Raw genomic sequence first — 18,432 nt, 5'->3', positions numbered from 1 at the left:
CTTCTTTTCTCTCTTCTTTTCTCTCTTCTTTTCTCTCTTCTTTTCTCTCTTCTTTTCTCTCTTCTTTTCTCTCTTCTTTTCTCTCTTCTTTTCTCTCTTCTTTTCTCTCTTCTTTTCTCTCTTCTTTTCTCTCTTCTTTTCTCTCTTCTTTTCTCTCTTCTTTTCTCTCTTTTCCCGAAGAGGCAACCCCCTCCGCGATTCATTACCGCAGCCCCATCCGCGCCCGCCGCCGGGGCGCGGATCGACCTCCCTTTGGTGGGGGGTGTCCGGTGCGGTGGGGGGGGGCTCCATCGCCCACCCGGCCGGTTCGGGGCGGGGGGTGTCTGGTATGGCGGCGGCCACCCGCTGGGCGCTGTGCCTGTGCCTGGGCTGGGGCTGCCTGTGCCTGGCGCTGGGGGACGCGCTGCGGGCGGGCTGGGCCGGGCTGCGGCGGCGGGGGGGGCGGCGGACGGAGCCGGAGCGGGAGCCCGACGAGCGGCGGCGGCCGGAGGCGGCGGACGAGGTGTCGGAGCACATGCTGCGGCTCTACGACCAGTACAGCGGCGGAGGAGGAGGGCGGGCGGCGGCGCGGCCCCGGGACCCGTCGGGGCAGCTCCGTCGGGGCAACACGGTGCGCGGCCTCCGCCCGGTGGCGGCGGGTGAGTGCGGGGACCGGCGGCGCCGGGAGGGGAAGGGGTGTCCGGGGGAGGCTGTGCCCGCAAACGGGGGCTCCGGTTCAGCGAAGACCCCGCGGTCCCCAACGGCCCCCGCGGGTACCGATGGCGGTGGCGGCGCTCAGCCCGGGAGGGGGGTCAGAAAAGGGGTGGAAAAGTAGAAAAGGGTTAGAAAAGTAACGCCTCCTGCAGCAGCGGTTGTGTGTTGTAGGATATAATGTTTATTTTGTCTCTCGTGTTTTAATTGCGGGTCCGTCCCTTCAGCGCCGTGCGGTGTCTGAGCACTGCATGAGAGGAGTGCAGTGATTAACGTACCCTCTCCGGATGCTCCTTTCAGTGCCACTTTGGCATGTGTCGCTTCTGCTGAAGCCAGGGGCGGGTTTGCGTGTGGTAGAGCCGTAACGCGGTGTGGCCATCCTTGAGGACCATCTACAGAGTTCACATACAGAGGCACTGGTGACAGTAGCAGTGGTTTGGGGCACAGGCAGGTGGCTTTGGTCAAAGTGTAATTTGTGCATGGTAAATACAGCATCTCAGCATCTTTCACAGTGGCATTTGGATCTCTCTGTGATTGCAGACTGGCGTGTGCAGGTAGATTTATGAAAATGTGAAGTCATTTTTCACAAAGGGTGTGTGCGTGTGTGTGTATTTGACGTGGCAGCATCCCGAAAGAACTCCCCTAGCAGAAAGGGAAGGTGGCATTGTCTTGGCACTGCATCCCCCGACTCCGCTGTTCTGCTTTTTGCGCATCTGACCGGGGCTAAATGGAAATGCCACAACCCAAACGTGACCCCCGCTGGGACATGCTTCCCAAATCCACTGCATCCCAAAAACTCGCTGTTAGCATGACAACTGTGGGGGCAGCCCGACTTGCCCATCTCTTGGTTTTCATTGCACTACTGGATTGACCCCAGCGGCTTTTTCACAGAGCAGCATCTCCCAGCAAAGCTGAGTGTTGTCGGGAAGTTTGTGACCTGCACTGATTCCTTCCTCTCCCAGAAAACCCGGGAGCTGGGTGCCAGACTTCCCTTAGGTTTCTTTGCAAGTCATTACTTCTGATTCTTCAAAGGCCACGACGTCTATTGTAGGATAGCTCTGCGCAGAGATCAAATACCATGGATAATTGAATGGCTTTGGTGTCTTAGGATTCAGCCCTACAAATGCTCTCCATCATGTGTTACTGCGTGTATTTCTGTCCACAAGATGGGCTTTAGAGGCTGGAGGCGTAAAAAACCCTGGGTTTGGAGGATGGTGAGCTGGGGCTCCCCAGCTGCTGCTCCTACAGAGCAACTCTCTTGTTGAACATGACCGTTCCTTGCAATATAAAATCTAGTGTACATTGCTTTGTTCTGAAATAAGCAGTTCCCTCACTGAAAGAGGGAAAGGTAGACTCAAAAAAAAAAAAAGGGGGAGGGGGGTGTTATAACCCCAGCAGAGTGATTTTTGTGCCTTTTAGCATATCTGATTGAAGATATTTATTGTTCTAAACCTAGAAGGCCTTTGGTTGAAATCCCATCTCTGTGGTCTTTATGATTATATTTATACTTTCACTTGACATTGGGTGGCAGCAGTCCTATAAACACAGTATTCACTGATCCCTTTCCTCCTCCTTCTCCACTGCTTTCACAGTTCAAGTGCCAAAGCAATAAATTGGAAGTGATTATAAGTTTTTTGACACTTCTATAAGTATTTATGCAAAATATTTAACCAGTTAGCGGTTGTCTTTCTCTCTCCATAGGCAGCAGCAGCTCGTTTTGTGTGGTGTTTGATGGCAGAAAAGTGCATTTCCAGAAAACCCTGAGATCAAATGTTCTTTGGAGCGGTGTGGGGAGCAAAAAGGCTTTTTCTGCTTTCTGGTTCTTTCTTGTGCCCGACGGCCCGGCCAGCCCTGCGACAGACATGGCGCATCCACACTATTTCCTTTTCGAGGTAGTTTGTTTCCAGATCCTCTGCTCTGACGCTTGCACTCCTCAACTGCAAATTTCAGTCTCCCACAGGCTTCTCCTTGTCCTTAATGTGGCTGTCTCGGTTAAATTAATAAATTGTGTTGCCGTTACTCCTGCAGCACACTTTACCATCCCCATCCCCACTGCCAGCCCCGTCAGGAGACTGCTTTTTGTCTGCAGTGAGCAGAACATCCCTGAAACTCTGCCCTGCATTTCTCCTGCATCTGCAGCAAGAGGTCTTGAAGGGAATCTTTTGTGGTTTCATTTGCAGTTTAACCATACGTTTTGCAATTTAATCATATATTTTCAGGAGAGAAGCCGTTTCTTTCCTGAAACGCAGCTCTCAAATGTGTCTGTGAAACCTTTCTGTCCTCTCTTTTCCCCTGGGGGGCTTCTGGCTCTTGTGCAGCACACGGAGAAGGCCTTTCCCAGAGCTCCCAGGTGACCCACCATGCAAATTTTTTGAGACCCTGTAAGATGGTGTTGCGTGATGAGACCGAGAACTCTTAGGATCTGTTGAAACTCGTCCCTGTTTCTAGTCCAAGCAAAGTGGTGTTGCATATGGCAGCTGCGGACAGCCAACAAGAAAGGAGGAAGGTGCGATTAATCAGAAGAAGCAACCCTACAGCTGCTAAACGCAAGTTTGTCTTGGTGTGGCTCAGCGCTCTGAGGGGAGAAGGTGAGAGCTTCAGCCCTGCGTGGGCACCTCTGAAGTCTCCATCCTGTGCTGCCCGGGAATCTCTCGCGCGTTGGATTTCACGATGAGGCTGGATCGTTAGTGGTTTGTTGTTTGGGCTGGGGGGGGTTGGCCTTTGATTTTGATGAATGTTCATGTGATCTTCTACTCAGGAAAATTTGTTTTCCGTTAATCTTGCTAAATTATCTCAAAACATAATTGTTCAGCGTGAGTCACTCAAAAAAAGGAACCTTTGATGCCCATGACAAAGCTTTAAAGAAACCGCACGCCCCAAATCCGTTGAAGGTGAAGTGAAGGATATGCATCGTTCACAGTGTGGCTGGTACATTCCAGTACATTCCTCTCATTGACATAACTGCTCTGATTATTTCTTCGTCAAAGGATGTTCAGCCCGTGATTTCTGTGGCAGCCATGTCATCGTCATGGGATGTTTCTGGGATGGCGCTAGCAGCCCTTGTCGTGCATGGGCCAGGGCTCACAGTGAGCTCTGCTCTGGTAAGAATTATAGGATGGAGCCTTTCCCGGTTCTTTTCCTGTGGGTACCACCACATCGAGGGGTTCTCCATCCCTTGTGCTTCTAAAAAAGACAGCTGGGAAAAGAAGGTCAGACGATACGTGAGGTAGAGCTGAATGCTTTGACGGTTCTGGCAAGCGCGTGGTCTTGACCTGTGGTCGAGTCTCTGCACCAGTTTCTGCACACGACTGTTCTCTTCTCCTGCCTGTTAGCGAAACCGCTGAATGACCAGACCTCGGACTGATAGAAATCTGCTTACCTTCAGCGCTTCCCGGAGAGGTGTGCTCACCTGCAGCTTCTGAAGCTCAGGATCTGGAGGAAAGATACAGCGCGGAACAAATAAAAGAGAGCAGAAAGATAAAAGCCTCAAACGCAAGACTCTCGGTTTGCTTTTGAAAGCGCTCTTAATCATAGCATGGCTAAAGGAACATGTCTTGCAAATGAGTCATTTAAAAAACTCTCCTTTAATTGGAGGGTCCCTCTAATGATGTTATAGTAAAGCTATACAGTCAGAAATTACTTTAAACTCTTTTTTATTGACTGAATTTCAAGTAATTTTAGGTATTACACCTGCCCCTAGGCCAATTCTTGTGGTTGAAGAACTATGTTCTCCTCCTTTTCAAAACGCCTTTCTTTCCTTTGTTGTGGTACGAAATGCCCACGCAGACAGGGGAAACGGAGAACTGCGCAGGGAAACCAGCGAGTCACCGGCTGCCATCAGCCTGTAAAAACCAGTACGGGCCAAATCCTCGCCTCTTTGAGCCCGAGTCACGTTAAGGGTCTTTTGTAACGAGAGCTTTAACAGCGTTGGGGCAGGAGACGGTGAGAGCATGGCAGCCGACCTGCTGCCACCAGCTGAAGCAGAAATAATCATAGAATCCAATAGAATTGCTGAGGTTGGAAGGGACCTCTAAGATCATCAAGTCCAACCATCATGGCTGTGAGAAGGAGTAGAGTCGACTTTCCGTGTTCCCCTTCCCAGCTCCGAGTACTTTATTGATGCAGCCTCCTTGCTGGCTTAGCTCATGCTATCTTCGAGTTCGATACGGTGTTTAGTTTTCAGACCTGCTGCGGCCTTTCTGCTCAAAATATGTAGAAGAGAGATCATTTGCCCACTGTGCAGCACATTCACGATGTGCAGTGTGCATATTTGTGGTTTTCGTATCATAATGTCCACATGTAAGATCCTGAGCGTGCACCATCTCTGCTTCTTGAAGTTCTTTATTTAAGTAGCTGATAGCTTTAATCAGAGGGGTGGACTTCTTACGTTTTTTTATATCAAGTTACTAGCTGCTATGACCTTACCTGCTTTGCTAAAAAAAAAATAATTGTAAATCCAGTTTGGCACCGAGTCCCATGCTCTTTAAAAAGAGAGAGAACTAGATCCTGTATTTTTCTTTTGCAAAATGCTCAAATTGTTAAGGGGGAAGCAGCGGACAAGTAGGAGCAAAGGTGGGGGAAAAGGAAGAAATCTGACTTCCAAATCTGTGTTCCTGTTCTGGAACTTGTTCCCGTTTCCAGCCCTGAGTGAACTTTTTTAGCTGGGCCGCGAACCCTCGAAAACCAAGTTTTACAACGGAAACACTGAAACATTCTTAACTGTGCGCTGGCACAAGGGCACTGCTTTAATATCTCATTTAAATGATGGCTAATGACGACTATATAACTAAATAGTCCTCGTTATTGCATCCTTTTTCACCCGTGGGATAGATTTGGCAGTCCATAAAAACGTCAGTGCATCCTCTATAAAGGTAAACACACCACATGTGAGCGGACTCGTTCCAGCTTGTTGACGGCGGGAAATGCCCCTTGTAACGGGAACATGTTCGCGCCAGTGACGTCAGTCTCCACACACCTACTGCTGTTTTTTTTGTAAAATGAAGGTAATTTAATGCCATCCGCGCAGCTATGGGTTATTGGAGAAAGGTGAGGAAGCTGTGACCCTGGAGATCAGCGGGTAGAAGCGCTCGGGCTGTGGTGCTGTGGGTTTGTGGTCTGAGCTGTGAGTGGCGCCTGTGATGGCCCACGCCGTGGGTGGTGGCACAGCCCGACATGGTGCTGGGAGACAACCGCCTGCGCGATGGAGTACGGCTTTAGGCCAGCTCTGTTGTACATATTTTTCCTTCGCTTGTTTCCTCTTGAATCTTCTCATTGTTGCATGCTTTGTTGCTGAGAAGGCTTCTGTGCCTCCTGCCTTGCACTACAAAAGAGCAAAGCTGAGTTTGCAGAACTCACTCAAGGTAAGAAAGAACTAAAAGGCGTAGCTGAAGCAGCGGTGGTGGGACAGACACGTGCCGCTGGCAGAGCTGGGGGGCGCGTCGGGTGAGCCAGCCCAGGGACCGCTGCTGAAACAGCACCGAGGAGCACCGTGTACTGCTGCGCGCGAGCACACGCGAGGTTTACGGAGTAGAGCTGCTGGGAGGCAGCAGGCAGTCTTGCCAGGCAGTAAGGGGGGCGCCGGGCTGCGGGGCGCCTGTGGAGGCTGCACCCAGCGTTGGTGCGACCTTCCCACCGCTGCGGTGTCCTGCGAGCCAGCCCGGGCAGAGGGGGGCCGTCTGTCCAGCATCCCTCTGAAGGGTCCTGTTTCGGCATCAGGTCCTTGGCTATGTCTGCAACAGGCCATGTCTCCTCTGGGCAATGACCACAAAAAAAGCTGCTGCAAAGATGTTGTTTTCACCGGTTTTGTTTGACATTGAAAACGTAAGAAAAAAAAGTTATTGCGGTGCCATGATCTTCTAGGGTATAGGTTTCTGCACCTGTGTTTTATGTTCTTTCACCTGCAAAGCCGACTTCATCCTTCTAGACTAATAGAGGGCTTTGTTGCCAGGAGATCCTGTTGCCTTTGAGATCTTAAAGGTCTTGTTATAGAGGGCGGACTGCCCGGAGGCCTTGGCCGGGCTTGGTCAGTCTGCCTCTTTCCACTGGTTCTGAGCAGTGGCTGATGGACTTCACCCTGCGGTTTGGCCCCCTCCTCCCGCCTTTTAACGTGGAGCCGTTGACAGCAGCGTCCTGGGAAATACCGTTTACTGCACGTGGCAAGGTATTGGAATTAAAGCCCTGCAGAGATTGGTCTTGGGGTTGTGTTTGGGGTTCGTTGGGATTAGCGAGGGGGGAGATTAGTCAGTCAGACTGCTCACGGGAGGAGTTATGGTGAAGACCAAAGCCTCGGCTCACATCAGTCGGTAAAAGATCACTGGTGTCAGTAGCACGTGCTGGATGAGGCTCAGGGAGAGCTTCCCGCGTCAGAACAATGCGTGGTTAGTTGCTGCTCGATGCCTCCTGATGTTGGTGAAAAGTTTAAACTATGCCCTCGACCTTGGCTAATAGTTTAAACTCCGTTTGTTGTAAGGACAGATTTTCAGCAGTCTCTGTCCTCTGGGCTTGAGGACAAAGTTTAACTTGAGTTAAATGAAATTTTCCTGAGGACAAGGTGCATTGGTAGATATTTTAAAGCTCAGTCTTCCTGAGTGTGTCTGTCATTTTTAAGGGTAGTGACTCTCTTGGGGGACACTCATTTGAATGCACTGCTCACATCTGAGAGTTGGGTATCGCTGTCACCGACGGATGTATTTGACACGGTGTTCCGAAGTTGTGACAGAAGCGTGGGTCACGAAGTTGGATTTTTCTGAGCCAGACACCAGCAACTCTGTGCTGGCCGCTAGCAACTGGTTTCGAGATGATTTTGCAGGCTGAATGATCCCGAATCTCTTGGGAGGCGTTTGAGATTGGAGCTCATTCAGTAAGAAAACAGCACCACCTACTGCAAGTCCCCAGTCGTGGGTGCAGCATGAAATACGAAGAGTGGCTTCTTGAGTTTTGCTTTTAATCAGAACTGTATATTCCTCCCGTGTCTGTTTGACGCCATCTAGGGTTTCTTTATAAACAAAAGCGGCTTGGTTTGTGTTCCTCTACAATACGCCAGTTTAGAACAGGTAATAGTTGTTAAGTGGAATTCTTATTAAAAATTTAAAACCAAAACTTGTCATTCAACACACAGCAGTGATTTAAATAATAACTTCTTTAACAGGCACTCATGAGACATCATAAATTCTGGTTGCTGAGACATAGCGCTCTGCCAAATTACATATTAACCTTGTTATATTAGTGATTACAAACCAAGCAGAGGTCAGGTCCTCGTGTGTGCTTAGTGCAAATGTAATAAACGGCCATTTTTTGGCTTGAGGAATTAACAGCAGGATCAAACTCAAAGAAAATCTAGTTCCTCAGGCGTAAGTAATAGCTAGAAATTGGATTGGTTAGGTATGTTAATTTTCACCTATTGGGAACTTACCTGTGTGATCCGCTGTCAGATTGGGCTGAATGTCTAAACGAGGGTGTCTTGCCTAAATTATTTGGCCTTTTTGTGCCCTGTGCCACTGAGAAAAGCGCATGTTGGGTTTTTTTCCCTAATTTCATGAAGCAATGCATGTGATAAATTGGGGAGAAGGGTTCTGTCTTTCTAGCGAGACGGATTCTTGCTTTTTTAATGTACCGGTTAGAATATTGATGAGGAAAAAAAACATTGAGAAGAGGCAGCTGCTCAGATTGTCGGGTAGGGATGGGGAGGCAGAGGGAGGATACGGTCTTTTTCTGCATTTTTCTGAACGGCGTTAGCAGTTGGGATGTCGCAGGCTGGAAGCACAGAATGTCACCCAGAACGTAAAGCTGTCGAATGTCTGAAAGATCAGCACTGGAAATCTTTCCACTTGCTTGGGCAGGGGAGTTACTACAGTGCTTTGAGGGTGGAAGCGGGGAGGCTGTTCTTCCCTGGTCCACGGGCATCTCTATGCTTGTCATAGCTTGGAATAAAAAAATACAAGCAAAACTCTTGCAAAATTTTGTAAACGATAATTTCTCTTCAGCCTTCAGAGGGGGTTTTGTCATGCCATGATGTCAAAGAAGCATTTGACTCCGTGTTCCCTTGTTTTCCTAATGTGTTGGGTTGTCTCCAGCCCTTTGGGGGGCTGCAGACCGTACCATTTTTTGACTATATTTGAGTTTTCCATACAGCCTGGTTCCACAGCTCTCAATAGCACCTTAACATTTGGATCGGCCATCACAGATGGGCCTGTGCTGGGGGGGGCATCGTTGGGTTTGTGCAAGGCACCTCTGGTTGGGTTGACTTCTCTAATTTCACAGCTGTGGAAACCTCGCTGTCCCCCACATCTCTCCTAATCGATGCGGTAACATCCCCGCCACAGAGGAGGATTGTTCTTGGCTTGTTTCCCTCTCCACAGAGGCAAGCAGGTGTGTTTTGCCACCACCCCCAACCCCAAAACATTTTGGGTTGGCTTTCTTTTGGTTATTGGGGTTGCTCTAGTACTGTCCACCTACCTTCAGCTATAGTAGTAAATACTTTCTAACTCTGACTGGCATGAAAATTGATGAAATGTCCTAGGCGGAATGACTAAATTTACCCAGGGTAATTGAAGCAGTCCTGGGCTTTATTATTCTAGAGGGAAACTTCAGTTGTGATTAGTGTCTGACTTAGCCAAAAGGCTGTCAGACCAGCTTGTGTGTCCTTAGCTCATTATAAATGGTGAATCGTCTCTTTCTCCAGAGCTGATGTCCAAGCCTTAAAAATGATTAAGCAGTGATTCTATCCTTGTGTTTCTTCTTCCCACCTATTGAGAGGAGAGCCACATCCCTTCTTTGTGGGTAAGGCTGCTGTCAATGACTTTATAGTTCCTTCTGTGCCGATCTGTAACCCTGCTTGTGTGAAGGACTCAGTCATGAAGATCCAGTTGCACATGCAGAGGTCACTGACTGCTTGAGGGGCCAATAAATTGGTCGTCTTGTAATGGAGGAATCGTTACTATCAGCAGGAAACATCCTTTGCTACACAGGATTTCAGTTTCTCTTTTCATTTAACTTTTGAACTATGTCGTGCTTTCTATGTTTGCGTATCTGTTTTGCATCCTAATACACATAGGCAGCTGTACCAAATGTTACATGGGTTTGGGTCCCTCTTTAATACTCTCTTTGACATCTTTGCAAGCTAAGAGTAAACGCCACCCAGGCCCCGAAGTCCCTGCAGGCGAGGTCCGGATCACAGTGCAGCAGAGTGGAAGCTTTGAAGGAACCAGGTTGGCTTTTTTTTTTTTTTTTTTTTTTTTTGCGTGTGACAGCTTGGCAATCAGCGTCAGCGACTCGCCTGGCAATACACTTGAAAGCCTGTGACAGCACCGAGGGTCATGCCCCGTTTGAATCCAGGCTTGTCCTCTTCCTCACTGCCATGTTGAGCCTCTACTGCTAGGGCGGCATATCTTTTCTTTCCAACTGAGGCTGTGGCTTGAGAGAATAATAGAAGTTTACAGATGATCCAGTGCTTAGTGAAGCTGGTGGGAGCCTTTCTCCAGCTTCAGTGAGGTCTGGGCTAAGGCACGGTTCAGTGCCACTGATGTCCCATTGATGTCCCAGTTGTCTTGGACAAAGAGAGACCATTCTTTAGTCAGGACAGGTCAGCCATAGTCACCTAAGTGCATTTTGAGAGGGAGGGGGTTGGAAGTGTTACAGAAAGACCAAAAACAAAAGAGCAGAACTTTACTGTGGTGTCGCTCAAGTTTGTGGATGATAAACCCTTTAGTGCATCTATTATCGAGCTGTGTTCCTGTGACCTGGTTTGTTTCCTGACGTCAGAGGAGCAGTGGGAAATGTGTGAGTACTTCTGGATGGAGGTAGGTATGGTGAGGAAACAAGACTGAAAGTGTGTGATTTACGGTCACCAGTTTCCCAGCTTGGTTATTTTTCTGAATAATGGCCTAAACCTGTTCCCACAGCACTGTGTGGAAGTTTCCCGTGAATTTAACGCGTAACCTAGAAAGCAATGTGCTCGGTCCTTTCTCTATAAGCCCGTATTCTTATCTAAGTATTTCTTTTTCTAGGGAGCCCTGAAGGCCAGGAGATGTACGTTTTCAACTTGACGTCACTCAGCGAGTCTGAAAACATCTTGTCCGCTTCGGTGTATTATTATATTGGTGATCTGCTGCAGGCTAAGCGAAACTGTTCCCAGTCCAGCGGCTGTTCTCGTCACGGGCACAGGAAACCTGAAATTCAGATACATCTTTCAGTTTGGGCCTTTCCTTCTGTTGGGAACCAGACTCGGAGCCTGGGCCACTTCCTAATAAACCTTTCCACTGCTTACCAGGATGTCCTTTCCTGGCAGCGCAAGGATATCACGCAGCTGCTCCATGAAGCAAAACAAAACAATGAACTCCTGATCAGTGTCAAAATGGATCTGACCAGCCATCACCCTTGGAAAAGGGCACTTTCTCGCTACGAACCCTACATCCTGATTTATGCCAACGATTCTGCTATTTCCGAGCCAGAGAGCGTCGTCTCTAGTTTGCAAGGGCACCGTCGCCCTCTGGCAAGGGTCTTTCCCAGGCCAGAAAACCACATGAGGAGCAGCCTCGGGAAGCGGCGGCGAAAACGCTCCGCAGATGTCCTGTTGCCGTTGCAGAATAATGAGCTTCCAGGAGCCGAGTACCAATACAGCGAGGATGAGAGATGGGTAGACAGAAAACCGTACAAAACCTTCCAGCCGCGGTTAGCAGAGAGGGCAAAGAGTAAGAAAAAGCAGAGGAAGAATCACCACCAGAAGAGCCAGACTCTGCAGTTCGATGAGCAGACGCTGAAGAAGGCGAGGAGGAAGCAGTGGAATGAGCCGAGGTATTGCGCCCGGCGCTACCTCAAGGTGGATTTTGCAGACATCGGCTGGAGCGAGTGGATTATTTCCCCTAAATCCTTCGACGCCTATTACTGCTCAGGGGAGTGCCAGTTCCCAATTCCAAAGGTACAGTCTTTATTGGTGCTTTTGCGCTGTCTGTGACTGTTAAACTATGCGTTTTCTTTCCTGTGTCGGTAAAAGGCAGCTGGTCACCTGTTATGTGTTCGGATCTACTAAATAATATCTTTGTCTCGTGCTGCAAGGAGCAGTGGTTAGAACAGCCAGTAAAAAGACAGGCTTGTAAAGGTAATTAAAAAAATATTGCATGGCATTACTTTTTGGTCCAGAACCCAAATTGCTGTAAAACGTTTCCTAAATAGTGCTTATGATGTGTGAACTTGTTATTAACCTGTTTAATAGATATAATACAAGCCAGATCCAGAAAAGTGGTTATTAGACAGTTGTCATTATGCCTCGAAGGAGTCTCTGCTGCCAGACCCACACTGGGGTCTGTCAGTACAGCACACGTAGGAAAAATGTGTCCCTGGTGAGGCATGACTGTCACAATGACAGAGAGACTCCGTGGAGCTCTAGGAGTAGTTGGGACGCTCTAAGAGTAAGCAAAAGAATCAGGTGAATCACTTCTATGGTGTACCAAGTGGATCCAAAGGCAATGGATCCTGGCCAAGTGACTCTTGAAATATCCTGGGTCTTATGAGACTGTTGCATGTGAGTAGCAAGAAGGACGATGTGCTCCTCACCCTGTGACTTAGGTGGATGAACTGAGTTCCTTAAAATCAAACACCCGGTGTCATTATTAGCAGCATGGACACCCCTGGAGTCTATCGAAACCTGAAAGTAGGATGCGGTATTTGAGGCTGGCCTAAAATGAGGGGTGTGCGCACAGAATGCCTACAGGAACTGTCAGCGAAGGCAGGGCTTTCGGTCTCACGTCACGTTCAAGAGTCCTTATTCCTGCCACGGTGAAGCCTTAGAAGCTAGTTTGGAAATTTATGTGGCATTTCAGTGGCTTAAGGACCTGAGGGAGTCACCCTTCGAAAAATGACGGGTGTAGAAATGTACCCACGGGGATGGAACCCAGAGAAGGCAAGCTGAGGAAGGCGGGAGTCTCTCTTTGAAGGCAGAGATGACTTACCTGGTTACCTCCAACCGTGATGGCAGGCTTTCAGTTTTCGGATCCAAGGAAGAAATGAAAGGGAACAGGAAGAGATAGAGTCATTACCTTGGAATACACTGCACTGGGCCTCTTGCTATATTGTTGATGGGAACCGTGCCCTGTCAAACCAGTAATTCAGCGTACAGGTTAGAAATTTTAAAAGCGCCAGACCAGGACTTCTTCCATTCTAACTTTAAGGACACGTAAGTTATGAAAATGCCTGCTGTATCCCTCTGCTTAAGGCTGGGTTAGCGTTTCCAGTTGCAGCTTTACTTATAAAAACTTCATCCCAACTGTAGAAGAGTGTTGCACTGATTTTTGTTTAGGAGAAAATGGCACGTAATACTTCAACCAGAAGAGTTAAAGTACTTCAGTTAAAAGGAATAAAAAAAAAAAAAGTTTCTCTGGCTTAGCCGATCCAAGGCCCTAAAATATTTTTTGCTTAAAATGAGATATCTGCTCTGGGCTACCATCAGTATTACAAAAGAAAGCAAAGACTCAAGTACGCATTGGACGACCAGTGGTTCTATTGGAGGACAGTTTCAGTCGAGTTCCTCTGTATTTCTGAAGACAGGGAAAGAACCCCCCTTGCCTGTAGGAGAGTCTGGATCAAACCTCTGATGATTCAATAATGTGCACGCTCAAGAGCAAACAAGGCTTTCCCAAAACCAGTTTGGGATGCGGTGAGTTTAGAAGCCCTTGTTACTTGTCTGTCCTTGCTCCCACTGAAATATAATCCAGCCAAGAGCTGGTGGGAAATAACGAATTTAAGACAGAAAGCAAGTCTCTCTTAAAGAGTCAAGGTGAGACACTGACAGAAGCAGAAAAAGCATAATGTCTCTTCATGTAGATAAAGAAACTGTCAGAAACCAAAAGTAGGGTAGTGATAAAGAAGCACTGTAATAAAAAGGTTCCTATTCCTTACACAGAGCCTTTGTTAGCACCTGCAACTGGAAAATCCGCAACGTGCTCCATAACCTCACGGCTTAATTCCCAGAGTAACTTCAAATCTCTGGAAAGAAACGTAGTGAGCCGTACAAATGCTCCTGCAAGTAAAACGTCCTGAGATGAGTTTAGTACCAGTGGCTCTGAAGAGGCAAAATGAAATTTAATTGAAGTTCAGAGTTACATTTGACCCCCTGAAGCATGGCGGGGGGGTACAAACAGTGCACACAGCTGAAGGGTAATTAACAGGTATCGCTTGGGTGAAAGAGGAGATCCAGCTTTGTCTGTGAGCTGTCTGTCTTGGGGTAATTCCCCTGAGGAATTACATTGCATATGAAAAGATTTTTCTAAGATGCAGAGCCAGGGTGTTTTCCTGCCAAATTTGGGTGCTGCTTTCCTGCAGACAGTAGCCTCGGCCTCTGAGATGTCATGGTTTAGCTCCGTCTTCTCAAATAAGTAGACTTGCTGTATTGGGGAACCGTTACCGTCGTTACCAGGTCTGGCGGTCCCAAAAGGGTGTTCTTCTCCCTCCTCTTCACCCCGCTGCTCTGCTGGGGGAGGAACGTACTCACTGCCAGCGGTGCTCCCTGCCCTGCAGAAACCTTACAGAGAAAAAAGGTGAGAAATCCAAGGGAGGGGTGTGTAGGCAAATAAAGCGCAGAGTTTAAATGACTGCGCTCATGGGAAGCGGAAGGTGCGATGAGCTAAGCCTGTCGCACTGGCCTGCGAGGACATAACCGGGACCCCAGTTTTCTCCTACAAATTGCTACTAAAAGACCTAATCTGGACTTTTCTGTGTGAAACTCTCTAGACTTGGTTGAAGAATTATAGCGGTAGAGCATTATAGTTACTCAGATGCTGTGAAGCTGAGTGTTTGCTGCGATGTGCTTCGTCAAGAGAGCAGGTTACTGAAACCCCTTCCGGGTCTGGCTCCCTGAGAGCAATTGGCAGGCTTCTGTCCGTGCTGGAATTCAAATTGTTCCTTTTGTGCGCTTTTTCAAGCACAAAAACCAAAATGACTTTGTTTTCGAAAGAGAATGAAAAGCAAAATTATATAAAAAGGTGAACAGAGTGTTTTCTAGAGCCATGTGTTGTTCTTGAGCCGTGCGTAATACCTGATGCTAGTGATTAGCCTGTGTTCGCCAAACGATGCTGTGACCATCTGGCAATGACAAACCGGTCTGTGGCTGCGGGTGTGCAGTGTCCCCTGCTGAGGGCGAGCTCCTGAAGCTGACAGCCTCTTGGGTAATTAAGAGCGGATGTGCCCCCCACCCCCCCCGGGTTTCTACCTCCAAATTTTCCATCCTTACCAGCTCCGCAATGTCAATTAGGTGTTCTGGTCCCTGTCAAACCCACCGGCGTTGGGCTGGCGCAGAGCCACACGGCATACGGACCAGGCAGACGCTCTCTCCCAGGTTAGGAGCAGACCTACACGGTTTGCCCTGCTTGTAACACATCTCTGATGAAGTTCAGCGGGGGGCAGCAAGTCTCCCAAGGACGCAGGTGCCGCCCACACCGCAGCCAGACCCATTGGCAGAGCTGCTGCTCCGGAGCCCACTCGGCGTTTTGTCCTCCCGCTGCTCCTCTTGGCCGCCCCTGCTTCTCCCATCCCAGAAGGAAAAATCCCCCTCTGCTTTTTGTGGCCATGCTCTGTGCAGGCAAGAGCCCGACTCACCCTCCTTGCACGGGGCGTGATGCCAGTTTGGTACCCACAGGGGCGTTTCGGTCTTCTGAGAAGCACTCACCTTCGGGCTTTCCTCTGGTCACAGCGAAACTCCCACCGGCGGGAGCAGAGTTGTGCCGAAGCAGGTGGTCATCAACAGCGCACCTGCGGGGCCAGGGGCAGTGTATTCAGGACGGGCTTCAGGTCAGTACGGAGGATGTTCTGTACTGTACGATAACCGCATAAAATAGAGAGAGCTCTTTCATCATACAATAACAGAATGTATCCGGGCTGTTCCCACTGACAGCCGAGGCAGTACTCGAAACCAGTTCTGTACAACTGAGCATTTTAGTGGTACAGGTTCCGTATCTGAAGGGAACGGTTTCCGATGACACCTTAACGCGGCACACTCATAGAGCTGTTGTTAATTCCACTGCTACTGGCAATGGGAAATAGGGTCTCACTCGGTGTTTTACCTTTTGACGCCCGATGCGCAGGCTCAGGAGATGTGTTTGGCTCCCTGTTACTTTTTTGGAGACTGTTTCACTGCAGCTGGGTGAGGAAAGAAGCGTGGATACTGCCGGAGCTCTCACTTATGTTTGCAGGCAGAAATCATACAGAAATCTATATTCTATACTCATCTAAGATATTTTTTAAATCCCTGTCGACTACTGCTGAGGAGCATAGCTACTCTTGAATTCAAAACAAACAGAAATGTCTCTCTTGAGATCAGCTCCCTAGATGGAGAGTAATGTCTCTAACCACGCTGGGAAACCTACAGCTGTTAAGAGGATGGTGCAACAAGCTTTGCGTTTGTATTCTAAACAGAATATCACCACAGCCCTGCATCTCATTCATCGGATGAGCTATGATAGTAAACTTAAACAGCAACAGGGGAAAAGGATCAGCCTTTGTATAATGTCTGCGTTTAAAAGGGAGGTGGATCCTGAGTATACTTGAGAAGATTCTGACTCTCTCAGAGGATAAACAGAAGCAAGTGGATGTGCGGGATTGCCACTGCTGTTTGCTCAGTCTTCCTGCAGGAGAAACAGGTTCCTTGTGACAAGAACATTCAAACTATGTCTAAAATGTACATAAAGAATAGCAGAATTCTCCCCAGTGGATCCTTTTCAATTCTGTGTCAATGGTTCCAGTTCTCCCTTGAGACTAGTTTCAACAAGGTGATACAGAAGTTCATTCTGATCCATATCTGTTGGAATTGAAGGAACAGCTGTGTCCATGAGAAGGAAGGACAACACAGCTGGCAGTCATGAGCCATGTTGCCATAAGCAGGGACAGATTAGACATCTATATGTGTTGGCAGCAGAATTGGAAACAGTTACTCCTAAATGTAGTAAGATGCTACACAAACCATACAACGAGACGGAATCTCACAGTTATTCCTGCGCCTTTCGCAGGCGAGGTCATTAAGACTTGCACCTCAGGTCTAACCCTTAAGACTGATTTTTTCCAAAAGCAAAGCATCTCTTGTGACAGCAAAATTGCCAATTACACGTTTGGCACAAATTATCTTGTTCCATACGTTTCTCAGTGGCGTCTGACTGAGCATATTGAACTGCGTGGCTCCCAGGCGCTACGTGTAAGAAAAGCTCAAAAAAGCATTGATGAAGTTTCACTCTTGCAAAACCAAAACTCTTTGGCTAAAAACGGCATCTTGTACATTCTTCATGCTCGTCTGTCTTTCGTACAGATACTTGGATTTGGAAGTGTTTGGGGGTGCAGAGGTAAAACTTAGAATTTTTCATTTCTATGAATATGTTCATTTTTATGAGTGTATGAACGTATTCTAGTTTTGTGAACAAATGCAGTTGTCTCCCTGGTCAGATTAACGTTTTGTGCATACCAAACCAAAGTGCACTCCTATTCACATGAGTATAAATCCAGGTAAATTTGCCCTTTGGTGAAAAATGTCATCGTAATGAGGTACAGCTGACACGGGATTTGGGGGCTCAGTTACTCAGCAGTGTTACAGATGATTTAATACTACAGATGAGAAGTGGTTTGGCGTGGAAGAATGAGCAAAACAACCTAACCTAGCACGAGAGCAAACTGGAACAGTTGGCATCGTGGCGTAAAGTACTTCCGTTCTCTTTTCTGTACATCTTTTATCCATTATTTTTTTTCCTGATGCACTCGCGTTCCACCAGTCGAACTTACCAGCCTACAGGTGTGGGGGTCTTTCTGCCCTAATGACTCAGCCTGCTGATAGCACGCTGACGCTCCCCTCCCTGACAAACAGGTTTTATGACTAAATTGCAGCCCAAGTATAACTCAATTCACTCAGAAGGGACCACCTTGACCTGTAGGTGCACCTTGATGCAAGTTGTGCTGCCGGGGGGGTTTCCCGGGAAGGTGTGTCCTGGGTCCTCTCCCCAGCAGGACGCTCGAGATGAAAGTGCTGGAACGAAACTCACATCCAGTGGCCAAAGGAACCAGACCCGAATCACATTCCCTTCTGCTGGCTCAGGGCAGCTACGGTGACGACTGGAAATGGTGGAGTAGAAGACAAGATGTTCCAGCTGGTCAGCTGCGGGCTCTCCACGGGGCCTTTCTTAAAAAACCCGTTTGGTTGTAGAGAATATGGGTCCATTCTAACATGGGTGCACTTACGTTTTTCTGCTGTATCTTTCTCTTGCAGGCCTTGAAGCCATCCAACCATGCCACCATCCAGAGCATAGTGAGAGCCGTCGGGGTCGTCCCGGGCATTCCCGAGCCTTGCTGCGTTCCTGACAAAATGTCTTCTCTTAGTATCTTATTCTTCGATGAAAATAAAAATGTGGTTCTTAAGGTGTACCCCAACATGACAGTGGAATCCTGTGCATGCAGATAACATCTCGGGAGACCCTTTTGCAATGCTGACGTGATCACTTGCTGTTTGCGGGGGGAAGGGGGTGTGTGTTTCATGGTATCTACTTTTTGTTTGCACTGCCAATGCATTTCCTTTGGACAAAAAAGAAACAAATGTAAGCATCCAAAGAGGATGGAAATGGAATGGATTCTGAATAGCAATTCCAAGGAAAGAAGAGTATGAACTTCATTTGTCTCCGAATTTGACCAAGACACGAGTCTTGGCAGTGGGGACTGACTGTTTCTTTTGAAATCAAGAGATGAAAGAGGAATTTGCAGAAGACCCTTCAAGATTTTAGA

General features: G+C 48.1%; 1 protein-coding gene across 1 annotated transcript; it reads left to right on the top strand.

Annotated features, from left to right (window-relative positions):
* Window positions 1-328: 328 nt before the first annotated feature.
* BMP3 (bone morphogenetic protein 3) lies at window positions 329-18,247 on the top strand (the record flags this gene model as incomplete). The annotated part of the gene is made up of 3 exons (XM_082482553.1): window positions 329-638; window positions 10,695-11,605; window positions 17,924-18,247. 3 exons carry the CDS (start codon window positions 329-331, stop codon window positions 18,113-18,115), a joined length of 1,413 nt encoding a protein of 470 aa, XP_082338679.1. The 3' UTR covers window positions 18,116-18,247.
* Between the last annotated feature and the right edge of the window lie 185 nt (window positions 18,248-18,432).

Source organism: Vanellus vanellus (assembly GCF_965231255.1).
Source record: "Vanellus vanellus genome assembly, chromosome: 4".
Classification (NCBI taxonomy): Eukaryota; Metazoa; Chordata; class Aves; order Charadriiformes; family Charadriidae; genus Vanellus; species Vanellus vanellus.
This window is presented reverse-complemented; position numbering and strand designations above follow the sequence as displayed.